Source organism: Lipotes vexillifer, unplaced genomic scaffold (genome assembly GCF_000442215.2).
Source record: "Lipotes vexillifer unplaced genomic scaffold, Lipotes_vexillifer_v1.1 scaffold749, whole genome shotgun sequence".
Lineage (NCBI taxonomy): Eukaryota > Metazoa > Chordata > Mammalia > Artiodactyla > Lipotidae > Lipotes > Lipotes vexillifer.
Genome location: NW_006782834.1, coordinates 1,474,084 through 1,488,972, shown reverse-complemented (window position 1 = coordinate 1,488,972; position 14,889 = coordinate 1,474,084). Strand labels below are relative to the sequence as shown.

The following is a 14,889-nucleotide window of genomic DNA, read 5'->3' as shown; positions in this document are numbered from 1 at the left end:
CCTAATAACAAAGAATATGGTACCCTCAGCACTGAATACATCATTCCTGCAGCTATGTATTCCTAGGCATACAAATAACAACTGAATTGCTTTTCATGCCTTGCTATTGAATAAATGCTGACTTTCTGCTTTAAATCTGTTGTGGGCCTACTATGATTGATTTCACATAATATAACCAACAATATATTATAGCAATAGGGACAACATAAAACTTACCTGTAATGCTGCCATTTAACAAAAATACAATGAAGTTATTTTATGACAGTTCAGTTCATCTTGTTATACTCCTCTAGAAAGCATTTATATATTGTTCAGAAAACTACACAAAAGGGATTCAATAAATAAGTAGTGACAGAGAAAAATATGCAATAGACTTATACTTTTCTAGTCTGATTCACTGTTCAGAACTAGTACTCAGTGTGTTAAAAAGATGACTGAACATTTTGCCAATGCTATATGGTTTGTATTAAAATCAAGAGATCAAAACTTTCATAGGTTAAGTATAAGTTATGAATACTTGTAGCCAAAAGAAAACTACAGAATATAATTAGAAACATTTCCGAAAACTTAAAGCAATAGCTTATAAGTATATATATAATCTTTAGGAAGGTTTTCCACTCCTTCCCACTTTGTAGAATATTTTACTAATAGTCCCTGGTGTAGCATATAAACCCTCAAAAAAGAAGCTGTATGTAAGTGTATTCTAAAATATTTACCTTTACGGTAGCTAAGAACCTGTCCAAAAGACTGCTAGCCAGAGCAAATGTTTCTGGGTAAAGGTTGAATTGGTACTTGAGTTTGGCCAGCCACTGAATCACTTCATCTCTCTGGGATGGAGAAACATTCTATAAGGGAACAATTAAAAAATTAAAGAGAACAAGTTAAGTTTCAAGTTATCATCAAGGATATGTTTGTAATTCTTGTTTATAAAAGGTTAGCAAATGCTACGTTTATGTTATAAATGTTTATATGTTAAAAAATGTTTTAAAGTTTATTCAAAATCTATCAAACTTGAGATAAATGAAGATAAAACCTTATGTACTACTTATAGCATTTAATATCAATATTCAATATTCTCTTATTAAATAAAAATTTCACAATGTCATCTCACTATATATCTATACTTAAATTGAGGTTTTAAATTTTAGGTAACACTAATATCAACTGATAGTAATTTTGGAAGTAAGTTTTCTTAATTCTTGAGAATAAGAAAATATACTGAATTTCTTTCTAAGGCAGCAAATAGCCATTAAACTATTTTAGGAAACACAAATGAACTATGATAACAGAATGATAGTCCATTACAAACAAAACTAAAGTCAAGAGGAATAAATGAAAAATATCAGGAATAAGAGACAAATTACACATTTAAAGATGATGAAAGAATATTGAAGGGGAAATTAACCTGAACCAACTTATCATTACAAAGATCACTGCACAAACACTAAACATGACTGGCATTTTAATCTTCCAACATATTATTTTAAACTGCTGGATATAGGCTTAATTTTTAAAAGGTACACACTTTAAAGCAGTATTTAACGATTTACTCTTCAGTTTTGTAAGCACCATAAAAAATAAAACAAACCTAGTAATACTTAATCTACTACTAATAAAACAGATCTATGTAAGTACTACTTCTGCCAGGTAAACACAACAAAGTACAGAAATAACTCTGTGATTAGTGGAAAAGACTATTTTCAATAAGTGAGAGTTCCAGACAAGTAAAGGTTTAATCTAAGCACTGCAGGATTTATCATCATAACCATTTTGGATAGAAATCTCTTTAAAAATAAATATAATACTTATCTCATTCCTCAGAAAGTACAGACCACAGCTTAAACCTTTTTCCTGATCATTCAGGGTCAACTTAATGAAATTAATTCCTATATCACAGAAAGATACCTCAAGAGCTACTAAAGCACTAAGGGCTGTACATCTTGACAATATATCTCCTCAAACAGGTATTTCAGTTGGAATTTCTTCTCTCCTTCCTCTTGGCTTTCTTTAGTTTGTAAGGAACAAGCGCTTTGATGATCATTATAATCTCTACTATTGCACTGGCTAGTTTCTCTTATTTTATTCCAACTCCTCTTTCTGTCAGTTTTCAGCTTTGACACAACAAAATAAAGTGTTTCTGTGTTGGCCAAACCAACTAATCACACACATAATTTTTATATTTAGCTCTAAACTTAGTTATAACTGGTATTTTAGAAGGTTAACTGCCATACATTCACCTTCTGGCCAATTCCTTTTGTCAAATAAAGATTGACTGTAGAATACTGCACAAGAAATACTGAGAAGAAAATGAGATAAAGATGGTTTACAACCTCTTATATTTACATCTCACCACCAAGCTGGTGTTAAGACTACGAACAATAATCTGAAAACATATGACAATCAAGACATTTAACTGAGTTCATATTAATGAACATTAAGTGTCAATCATATGATAGGTTATGGGAATACAATGAAGAATGAACTCTAGGACTTCCCTGGTGGCACAGTGGTTAAGAATCTGCCTGCCAATGTAGGGGACATGGGTTCAATCTCTGGTCCAGGAAGATCCCACATGCCACGGAGCAACTAAGCCTGTGCGCCACAACTACTGAGCCTGTGCTCTACAGCCCGCGTGCCGCGACTACTTAGCAGGTGTGCTGCAACTACTGAAGCCCGCGTGCGTAGAGCCCATGCTCCGCAATAAGAGAAGCCACCGCAATGAGAAGCCCGCGCACCACAACTAAAGAAAGCCCGCACGCAGCAACGAAGACCCAATGCAGCCAAGGGGGGGATAAAAAAAGAATGAACTCCCTCTCTAAACTTTAAAATTTAAAGCCTCACGGTGAGGCGAACAATCAGAAAATGTTAATAAAATATGGTAAGCATTAGAATAGAGGCATGCACAGGGTGCTAGCAGACCACACTGGAAGGGCACCTGGCCCAGTGTGGGAGCAGAGTAAAAGGCTCTTGAAGGAGACAGTAACTAACTTGTATCTTAAGAGTGAGGGGATGGAGGCGATCATTTGTGAAGCAAGGAAAAGAACCAAGTATTTTAAACCTGTGAACTTTACTCTGAAGGACAGGACCAATGTCAACCTGGAGGCAATAACCTATTGTTAAGCTCCTCAGATTTGCATATAAAAATCAAGATGGATGGAAAAGACTGCTAGAAACAGATATTCTGATAACTAGTGAAACTAGTGATACAATTCAATGAATCAAAAAGAAACAGTAAGTTTCTTTTGTTCATGGGACTGAAGTTGTGGGCTTGACAGGTTTGGGGTATATAGAGTAGCAGGGAACTGTATGTCCTGCAGAGACTATTATCCAACTTGACAAGAGGAAACTGGAGTTACACTATTAAAGCCAGGAGTTGGATTCTCACTCTTACAAAAGGAGTCTGAAAAAGGCAGCAAAATACTATCTGGGGGCTTCCCTGGTGGCGCAGTGGCTGAGAATCCGCCTGCCGATGCAGGGGACACGGGTTCGTGCCCCGGTCCAGGAGGATGCCGCAGAGCGGCTGGGCCCGTGAGCCATGGCCGCTGAGTCTGCACGTCCAGAGCCTGTGCTCTGCAACGGGAGAGGCCACTAAAGTGAGAGACCTGCGTACCGCTAAAAAAAAAAAAAAATACTATCTGGATTCTATGGCTTCTCCAGAGGTGGGAGGAAGCAGACGCAGCCCTACAGCTAGTCCCTGGGTCAGACAGCTCTTAGTATGGTCATTGGTTTTACAATATTCCATTTTCCATAGAGCCTTGAGGTGCTACTTTAAGAGCTGGACTAGGGGCCCCTAAGGGTCCCTGGGAACCAAGTGAAACAATCACAAAACTATTAGATGGAGAGAGTTAAGTATTCAAGAGAAATCAAATTTCTATCAAGGTGAGCTTTTATCTAAAAGTGCTAAAAAAAAAAAAAAAGTAATGTTGAGTAAACCATCCGAACAATTCAATTACAAGGAAATAAATTCATACAGGAAAAGGCAGATGGTGATACAATCTGATGAAACTGGGGACGCTTTTAGGGAGGTGAAAGAACAATGATCTAGAGTAGCAATGAGGAACAAAAACACCATTAATTCTACCTTCAGGTCAGAGATATAGGAGAAAAAAAAAATCCCTAGATAACAGATTATTATGTAATGTGACTATCTGGTGTTTGACATTAAACAAATATATAACACAAACATATAACTGTAAGCAGTCCCACAGAAGATGAACATAATGTTTTGTAAGTATGGGTGTAACACAAGGGAACACAGTTAAATAGAGATTTCCATACCATATTTATAACTAAATGATATAACTTATGTAAAACACACAGGATGCAAAAGGCACTTAAATATTAGTTTTGTCCTTTCCCTCCTCTAAAAATACCTGGCACTCTGTGATGCCAGAAAAAACAAATTTACAAAATATCACATATAAATAATTCTCTTAAACCAGTTACAATGCAGTTAGTTATGAAAGAGATCATGACAATCTTTGGACTTTAACTTACATTAAAAATTTGAGAATAGAGCCAAGAAAGCATTGTTGCATGGCTAGTATTATCAACACTAGCCAAAACTAACAATAACCAAAAAAAACCCACAGAAGATAATGGTTTGAGAAGACTCACTCTTAAGTGAAGTGATACTGATTCTAAGATCACTTTTTCAAATCAATTCAAACCTGCACTGAACAGTAATATTATCAGAATAGCTTTTAACAATTAAGTTCTGTGCATAAGTAATCCCATCAGGGAGGGAGGGAGGGAGGGAGGGAGGGAGGGAGGAAGGAAGGAGGTCTGCCTATCCCAGATAGTATTTCCTGATCAAGGGATCTGTTTTCTCTTATATGGATTTCTCAAATAGGGTTAAGAGAGTTCAGTAAATTGGTTGAACAACTAATCCCACAGAGAACTTATAATGGTTTGATTCAACCTGGTAAAACACAGGGCTTTATATTCCACTGCTGCTATTCTGATCATTAAAACACAAATCCTCCCCAGCTTTAAACTCTAAAAGGTTCACCATTACCTAACAGATTAAGTATAACCCCCCAGGCATGGCACACAAATCCCTCTTTGACCTACCTCTCCAGCCTCACTCACCTTTCATCACTTTCTGCCTTAAAATTCGTAACAGCAGTACTTGTATTTATGTTCTTCCTTGTTCCTGTAATGCTACTTACATCACTGCTCCTTTGCTCATACAGCTCCCTCTGGTTGCAACACACTCCCTCTCTTTTCCCTGCCTTATTATTTATCCTTTAAGAGATATTTCAATGGTCAGTCCCCACCAGATACTTTCCTCGATAAGTCAGGCTAAGTACCTTCCTGTGCTCCCACAGCATCTCTTGTCACAACTATTAAGTTCAACACTTCTTAAAAAATTACCTTACTGCTTTTGCCTATGATTGAGTAGGTAGCAGCAAACCTACACTCTAGCTGAGAACTAGAAAAGCTATTAACAACAGCAACAGAAAGGCATGAGAACTGCTAGGATAATCGGTCCTTGAGGAGCCAAGATTCTGGAGAGGAGGTAACAATAAGAGAGGAGTCAACACTCTGCACAGATTCCCCTTTCAGGCATCTGCCCATCCTGTGAGTATGGCAAGAGGTGTAAAGTATGAGCAAAGAAACCAACAGAGCTTTGGGAGTCTTACAAGGCAAGAGACAAAATTTGGAGACTTGAAGGGCCAAGAACCTAGTGGGAAGAGGGAGGGTCAGAGATCTGAATGTGACACTCAGCTGACTTTCCTCTTAATTCATTTTCTGAATGAAATTCTGAAGTTGGGAAGGACAAGGATCTCAGAGGCTAAGCAGAAAGCCTTTGAAAAGCAAGAATGAGTTCAGGAGGAGTTTAGCAACCTTCAGGAATAAGGGGCACTAGTAAACACTCCAAGCTCTCAGCTGGAATCCTTGGCTACACTCTAGGAGTTGGGGGCAACCAGAGGTGATGAAGCCATACCCAAGAGCAACCCAGCCTCCAACCAGCACAGTACCTCAGTGGATTAAAGTGATTAACCTCCTCTTCAGTTTGCCCACCAGAGGGAAGACTGAACCATCCTGCAGAAAGATAGCATCTAGAGCCTCTACAATTTTTCATCATGTTCAGCAACCAATCAAAAATAACCAGGCATGGGCTTCCCTGGTGGCACAGTGGTTGAGAGTCCACCTGCCAATGCAGGGGACGTGGGTTCATGCCCTGGTCCGGGAAGATCCCACATGCCGCGGAGCGCCTGGGCCCATGAGCCATGGCCGCTGAGCCTGCGTGTCCAGAGCCTGTGCTCTGCAGCGGGAGAGGCCACAACAGTGAGAGGCCCGCATACCACAAAAAAAAAAAAAAAAAAAACAGGCATGACAAGACAAAGAACTAAGTGATCAAAAACCAGGAGAAAAAAAGGGGCAACAAAAAGATCTCAGTCTTTGAGTTACCAGAAAAGGACTTAACATACAAGTAAATAGACGATGGAAGACAGATGACAATTTTCACGAGAGAAACGAAACCTATAAAAAAAAATCCAAAAGAGAAATCCTAGAAATGAAAAATACAACAACTCAAATTAAGAACCCAGGGCTTCCCTGGTGGCGCAGTGGTTGAGAGTCTGCTTGCCGATGCAGGGGACACGGGTTCGTGCCCCGGTCCGGGAGGATCCCACGTGCCGCGGAGCGGCTGGGCCAGTGAGCCATGGCCGCTGGGCCTGCGCGTCCAGAGCCTGTGCTCTGCAACGTTAGAGGCCACAGCAGTGAGAGGCCCGCATACTGCAAAAAAAAAAAAAAATTAAGAACCCAATACGGGACCTAACAACAAACTAGGCAAGGGTGGACAGCTTTGCTTTGAAGAAAATTTATAGCTCTAAATGAATATATTAAAAAAGAAAACTGGGGCTTCCCTGGTGGCGCAGTGGTTGAGAATCTGCCTGCCAATGCAGACAACACAGGTTCGAGCCCTGGTCTGGGAAAATCCCACATGCCATGGAGCAACTGGGCCCGTGAGCCACAATTACTGAGCCTGCGCGTCTGGAGCCTGTGCTCTGCAACAACAGAGGCCGCGATAGTGAGAGGCCTGCGCACCGCGATGAAGAGTGACCCCCACTTGCCACAACTAGAGAAAGCCCATGCACAGAAATGAAGACCCAACACAGCCATAAATAAATAAATAAATACATTGTGTAAAAAAAAAAAAAAAAGAAAACTGGAAAACCAATTATTGAAGCAACTATCTCAAGATAAAGAACAGCAAATTATACAAAGAAAGTAGACAGAAATAACGAAAAAAAGAGCAAAACTAAAAAAAAAAGACAAATGTATAATAGGGAAAATCAACAGAACAGAAAGACTGACAGACCTCTAGAAAGGGTGATTAAGAAAGAAAAAGCACAAATCAACTAAGAAATGAAAAAGGGAACATCACTATGGACCCTTTAGATGTTAAAAAGAGGATATGAGTAACTTTACACAAATAATTTGAAAATTTAGATGAAATGAATAAATTCCTTGAAAAACGCAACTCACCAAAACTGAGATAAGATTTAAATGAAGACCTGATTAGCCTCATATTTACCAAAGAAATGGGACTGATTATTAAATACTTTCCCACAAATAAATCTGTAGGCCCCAGTGGCTCTGCAGTAAAACCTTCCAACATTTAAGAAATAATATTAATCTAAACAAACTGAGAGCACTGAAAAAAAAAAAAAAGCAGGAATACTTCCCAACTCATTTTACAAAGCCAGCATAACTTTACCATGAAAACTTGACAAAGGCATTACAAACCAATCTGACCCATGAACACAGATGCAAAACGCCTAACCGAAATATTAACAAAATCCAATGATGTATAAAAATTCAACACCTATTAATGAAAAAAATCTCTTAGCAAACTAAGGCAGAGAAAGGAATTTCTTAATCTAATAAAGATTAAGAAATATATAGCAAATATTATAGTTAATGGTGAAATACTGAAAACTTTCTCCTCAAATTCAGACTTCAGCAGTGTTCTGGAAACCCTAGCTAATTCTGTAAAACAGAAATATAGAAAGTATAAGGACTGGAAAGAACTAAATAAAACCATGATTATTCACATTTGACATGACTGAGTATAATACACAGAAAATCCTAAAGACTCGGCAAACTATTAGTAAGTTATTTTGTATGGTCTATATAAAAATCTATTTTATTTCTATATACCAGCATGTAGAAGCAAGCATGTAAAAAAATTAAAAATTTAAAACAATACCATTTGTAATAGCCTCAACAAGACTCAAATACCCAGGAATAAACCTAAATCACCAAACGTTAAAAGAAACTGAAGACCATCTTTAAAGAAAAATGGAGAAATACTCTATGTCAATGGAATAGAAGACTCAATATTATAAACATGTTAATTCTTCCCCAAATCAATCTACAGACCAAAACCCCACAATTTTCTTATTTTTCAAAAACTGACAACTATATTTAAAAATACATATGGAAGAACAAAGGGCTTAAAATAGCCAAGACAATCTTAAAAAAAAGAACAAAGTTTATGCCACCAAAGGCTTATTATAATGCTACAATAACTGAGGCAGTGTGGTATTAAATAGAGGCAAACAGACCAATGATGAAAAAAGGGGCAAGAAACTAACCCACAAATGTATCTACTCATATACAGCAGTCACTTGATTAAAAACAAAAGTATATATCACGGGGGGACTTCCCTGGTGGTTCAGTGGCTAAGACTCCACACTCCCAATGCAGGGGGCCCCGGTTCGATCCCTGGTCAGGGAACTAGATTCCCCATGCTGCAACTAAAAGATCCCACGTGCAACAAGGATCCTGTAAGCAGCAACGAATATCCCACGTGCCGCAACTAAGACCTGACACGGCCAAATAAATAAAGAAAAAAAAAGTACATTGCAGGGAAGTGGCGAAAAATGTCTTTCTAATAAATGATACTGGTTTTCCATATGGAGAAAAATTATTCTTGACTCCTCCTACTTCACACCATACCAAAAAGGAAAAACAAAATCCTATCTTCATTACCTTGGATTAGGCAAACTTTTTTTTAGTATCTTTATTGGAGTATAATTGCTTTACAATGTTAATTTATTTTGTACAGCAAAGCGAATCAGCTATATGTAGACATATATCCCCATATCTCCTCCCTCTTGAGCCTCCCTCCCACCCTTCCTATCCCAGCCCCCTAAGTCGTCACAAAGCATCGAGCTGATCTCCCTCTGCTACGCAGCAGCTTCCCACTAGCTATCTATTCTACATTTGGTAGTGTATATAGTCATGTTACTCTCATTTCGTCCCAGCCTCCCCTTCCCCCTGGTCCTCAAGTCCATTCTCTAAGTCTGCATCTTTATTCCTCCCCTGCCACTAGGTTCATCAGTACCGCTTTTTTAGACTCCATATATGTACGTTAACATACAGTATTTGTTTTTCTCTTTCTGACTTACTTTACTCTGTATGACAGACTCTAGGTCCATCCACCTCATTACAAATAACTCAATTTCATTCCTTTTTATGGCTGAGGGATACTCCACTTTATATATGTGCCACACCTTTATCCATTCATCTGTCGATGGACATTTAGGTTGCTTCCATGTCCTGGCTATTGTAAACAGTGCTGCAATGAACACTGTGATACATGTATCTTTTTGAATTATGGTTTTCTCCGGGTATATGCCCAGTAGTGGGACTGCTGGGTCATACAGTAGCTCTATTTTTAGTTTTTTAAGGAAGCTCCATACTGTTCTCCACAGTGGCTGCATCAACTTACATTCCCACCAACAGTGCAGGAGGGTTCCCTTTTCTCCACACCCTCTCCAGCATTTATTGTTTGTAGATTTTTTGATGATGGCCTTTCTGACCGGTGTGAGGTGATACCTCATTGTGGTTTTGATTTGCATTTCTCTAATGATTAGTGATGTTGAGCATCTTTTCATGTGTTTGTTGGCAATCTGTATGTCTACTTTGGAGAAATGTCTATTTAGGTATTCTGCCCATTTTTGGATTCAGTTGTTTGTTTTTTTGATATTGAGCTGCATGAGCTGCTTATATATTTTGGAGATTAATCCTGTTGTCAGTTAGGCAAACATTTCTTTCAAAGGACTAAGCAAAAAAACTTTTTTGATAATTTGGTCATTAAAAATTAAGAACTTCTATTCATCAAAAGTCAACACAAATAGAGCTGGAGGTGTGTGTAATACACAGAGCCTGCAAAAGAAAGAACTCTTAACAATTTAAAAAGGAAGTCAATGGAACACAGGTGAAAGATTTGAACAGACATTTAACCAAGAAAGTATATCTAATGGCGAAATAAGCACATGAAAAGCTGCTGAATTTCATTAGTTATCAAGGAAATGCAAATTAAAACCCAATGTGATACGACAACACTCACCAGGATAACCAAAATGAAAAAGACAATACCAAGGGTTGGCAAAGATGCAGGGGAACTTGGGACTTTCATACTCTGCTATAAGGGGTAAAAAAAAAAAAAAAAAGTGGTGTAAACGTGGTATAACAACTTTGGTAAGTAACACAATTGGTGGTATCTGCTAAACCTGAGTATACACATATTCTAGGTTCTAGGAATTCTACCCCTAGGAGTATACTCAACAGTAATGTACACGTATGTTCAACAAAAGACAAGCACAAAAAAAGACTCTAATGACCATCAACAGCAGAATGGATAAATGAATTCATATGATGGAATAATACATGGAAATGAGAATTAAATTAACTATGGCTACATGAAGTACCATGGATGCATCTTACACCAAAGAAAATGATGAGCAAAGGAGGCCAGTACACACTTTATGATTCCATATACAAATATAATTCAAAACAAGGAAAAACTAATCTGTGATGTTAGGATAATGGTTTCTTTGTGGGGAGGGGATAGATGGTAGTAACTATAAGAGGACACAAGGAGGTGCTAGTAATGTGGTGGTTACACAGTGTTATTTTGTGAAAATTTATAGAGTTGTACACTTATGATCCGTATACATATACTTTAAGAAACTGTTTACTTAAGGAAAAGAAACAAAACCTATGGGCAAAATAGATTTATTTGTTTACCAAGTCTACAGATGGTACAAAAAGGACAAAGTCAATACATTACATAACAATCATAATTTAAAGCCAGAAAAATGGGCCAGCATCAACAATTTGAAACTTAGTAAGAATAAATATGAAACAGTGCACCTAAGTTAAAATTTTTAAAAGTACACCTAGGATAAGGGAAACTGCTTAAAATTAGAGAAACAAACACAAGAAGGTTTTAAAAACAAGTTCAGTATAAGCCAACAACATGACACTGCTGCCAAAGCATAAAAATTTTTTTAAATTTAGGACTATATTAATGAAATAATCAAGTCAAGATAAAGTGAGGTAACAGTTGCACTTTATTGCTCATTAATGACCACAACTCAAATGTCACAATTTAAGAAACACAGTAAATTAAAGAGTATACATAGAAAAAGGAAAACTGAGAGGCACAATCTTGTCAAATGAAAAATGGTTAAAGGACAAAGGATATTCAACCAGGAGGAGAGATGACTTTGCCAGCTTAACACCTGACTGTAAGTAGATAAAGGGCTATCATTTAAAATATAAAATGAGTATTTTCTGTACTGCTCCAGCAGAGAGAACTAGAACAAGTAAGTAGCCACTAGAAAGCAGCAGTTTTCAGGTTCAATTCAGGAAAAACTTTCCAATAATTGATAGAGCTTTTCTATGGTGGAATGGACAAAGTACCCAAAGTAGAGGATCACTTATCCGAGATGTCAGAACTTTTTCTTTTATTTTGTGGTTAGACTAAATCAATGTTTCCCAAACCTAACACATATCAATAAAACTATGAAGTTTTTTTAAAATACAAATTCCATAGTTGCCACCACAAGCAACGTAGGTCTGGGAGGGGCCTGGAATCTGTAAGAAGCCTCCTGGGTGATTCTCATACACCTAGTAGCCTAGTGGTTCAAGATCCTGTTATTTGAAAACCACATAATTAGATGGCCTTTAAGGTTCCTTCTCAAAATTCTAATGGAAATCATCTTTATATAAACAGCTTGAGGCAAGGTTTACCTTTGTATATCAAAAGCACTCTACATCAAAATAAATTGAGAATATCTGAAAATACATGTCACTGTAACCAGTCTTTAATTTTTTCCCCCCAAATTTGTAACAAAATTGCTGTGTACTTGAAAATACTATAAAAGAACTTCTCCAACCTGGGTGAATTATAAAGAAATGATAATCAACTTTCATTTAACAAGTGTTTACTGTGAGCCTATTATATGCCAATAAACAAAAAAGACAACTCTACCTCAATGGAACTTGGTCAAATCATCAGAGAATTATAATATTGTGTGCTATCATACAGGAAGTATAGAGTGCTGGGGGAGCAAACAGAAGGGGAGTGATAGGTGTGTAATATTTTTGCATGACCACTCTGTCCTAAACTGCAAGATAGGATAATGTAAATGACAAGAAAACTGTGAGAGAATGACCCTGAAGTAGAGTTTAGGTGAAGGAAGCGGTAGGAGTAAGAAAACTAGAGGGAAAGAAGCTTAAAAATATTTTATTTTTCTGTTTTAACCAGCACCCCCTCCCAAAAAAATAAAAAGGAAAGTTGGAAAAGATACATATATGGTTTAGATGCTAAACTTTAGAGACAAGATTGTTTCTCTTATGCAAGGAGGAGTCAAGAAGGAGATAAATCATGGTTAGAAGCAATATTGGAAAGGGAAGTAGAAAAGCCAGTCCCTGAGAGTCACAGAAGAAAAAAGAATTAGAACTAGAATAGAGAAGTGTCCCTGGGGTTACTCTGTCAATTGCCTCAAGCCCCTATAGCTCTTTACTCCAATCTCTATCTTATCTCCTATACCCACCAGAGCAAGCCCACACACATTTTACAAAAATTAAGTAAGGCTTCTACCTGACATTACTAAAGGCAAAACCTTAAATAGATCCCTCTTAGAAGTTCTGAGAGTGTTCTGTTCTCTGGTCTAACATCTTAGTGATATTTGTTAAAATACCTATAAAAATAGGCCAGATTAAATGATAATATAGCAATACACTATAATCTTGGTAGAATATCACCTTCGAAGACCATGTTATAAAAGTATATCATTGTTGGTTGCACGCTGACTCAAGGAGATAGTAGGAGAAAAATGAAAGAAATGGTTCTAAAAGCAGCTATAATAAAGCTTTGAGGCTTATCAGAATAGTTTCAGAATATGGCAGATACTTAATAAACATTTACTGAATGATTGAATCCCGAGTCATCTAAAAATCACACAAACATACAAAAATAAAAAATGAAAAACAAAGTATAATGGGAAGAGAACGGCCTCATGTTCAAAATTATAACTCTACTACTTACTAGTTGAAGTGTTGAACAAATTGGGACTACTGCCTTTTTCAAAGGATTAAATGAGATATTAAATGTGATAGCACATGCAAATGCTCCTAGTATAAAAGGCATTCATTCAGGCTAATCTTCAATTCACTAAATGACAATTAGATAACAGTAAATGGAAAACATGTATTTCTTTAGCTTGTGGGAAAGAAGATAAAAGTAGGTTGGAATTAGAAAAAGCATTCAGATATCAATAACCTATGAGCAAAGATTAACCTAAACCAACACAGGAGGAGCTTAGATACTGTCATTTGCCTACACATACCAAAAATTTCTCGGCCACTACTTTTTATCCCAAACACAATGCTAGGTACTAGGGATAAAAAGATGTGTAAGACATGTTACATAGTAAACTTTTGGGATAGACAAATTTCATAGTTATTTGGAAAAAATAACTCTATATGAAATTTCTAAAAGGCATACAACCAACAGTAATTGAGAGGTCAGCTGCTGATTATCTCCCTATAAGCTTTCAACACTGACATTACATTAGTAGTTTAAGTGAATTCCTCATATTCATGAAAGATAAAGTTGTTGATCACCAAAGACAAGGATTTGACTGTGTTCAGCCTCTGTGGCAAACTATATATGTAGAAATAAAGAAGGCTTATTATTTTAAGTATTGTACTACAAGAAAAGAGAAGGGACTTACCTAGCTTCCTAAAGGTGTAACTCAGATAAAACAAAACAAACAAAAACAGTTCATTTTTGTTTTGTTTCAGAATGAAACAAGATGTTTCTCAAGTAAAGAATAGAGCATATATTTAATGGTACATATTTCTCCAATACAGTGTCAAGATGCTTTTACATATGATAGTAGTACACTTAGTTCTAATAAAAGTCACCTGTCTACAGTGAAAAGAGAAATCACTACCTGATTTGTAGGCATTTTCGGCACATTCACTTTCCACATCTGGGCTTCCCTGGAGATTGCCTTTTCCAACAGGAAAGACAATCTCTGGTTTTCCAACGGCCCTGGAAACTTCATGATATCCTTTGGATCTGCCTGCCACCCAGCTTGATGTAGCTACCTATAAAATCAAATATAAAACAATGCTCTATATTTAATTATATATATAGTAACTGTAGCATAATATAAATATGTTGGTACTTATTAAGCAATTCATAAAACAAAATAAAAATGTTATGAGGCAATATAGGATTTTACAGCTCTTTAAGATATCATATATTAAAATGTTACCATAATCATCAGTTATCTAAAACATTCTCACTTTAAATCTGAAATTCAGTTGTAAACAGAATAAAAACATGACCATATAATTGACAGAACCTTATGACTTTGATCAAAACATATCACTGTGTCAAAAAATTTTAAGTCACAGGCTTTTTAGACTAGGAATTCTTAGAATATTTGTCTCAAATATTTCTCTTAAAAATCTACACAGATAAGGGCTAAACCCTCTTTTCATTAAAAAAAAAATTACATCGGGCTTCCCTGGTGGCGCAGTGGTTGAGAGTCCACCTGCCGATGCAGG

General features: G+C 36.8%; 1 protein-coding gene across 2 annotated transcripts in view; it reads right to left on the bottom strand.

Moving 5' to 3' along the window:
* CCNI (cyclin I) overlaps positions 1–14,889 on the bottom strand; it is a 32,052-nt gene that overhangs the window by 10,019 nt on the left and 7,144 nt on the right. The window contains exons 2-3 of one of the 2 annotated variants that reach the window (XM_007455415.1): positions 14,268–14,424; positions 717–845 (exon numbers count right to left, since the gene is read on the bottom strand). In XM_007455415.1, coding sequence (XP_007455477.1) covers positions 717–845; positions 14,268–14,381 — 243 coding nt within the window. In that variant the 5' untranslated portion in view covers positions 14,382–14,424. The remainder of the gene's footprint in view (positions 1–716; positions 846–14,267; positions 14,425–14,889) is intronic. The other variant, XM_007455416.1, reaches the window with a different exon arrangement.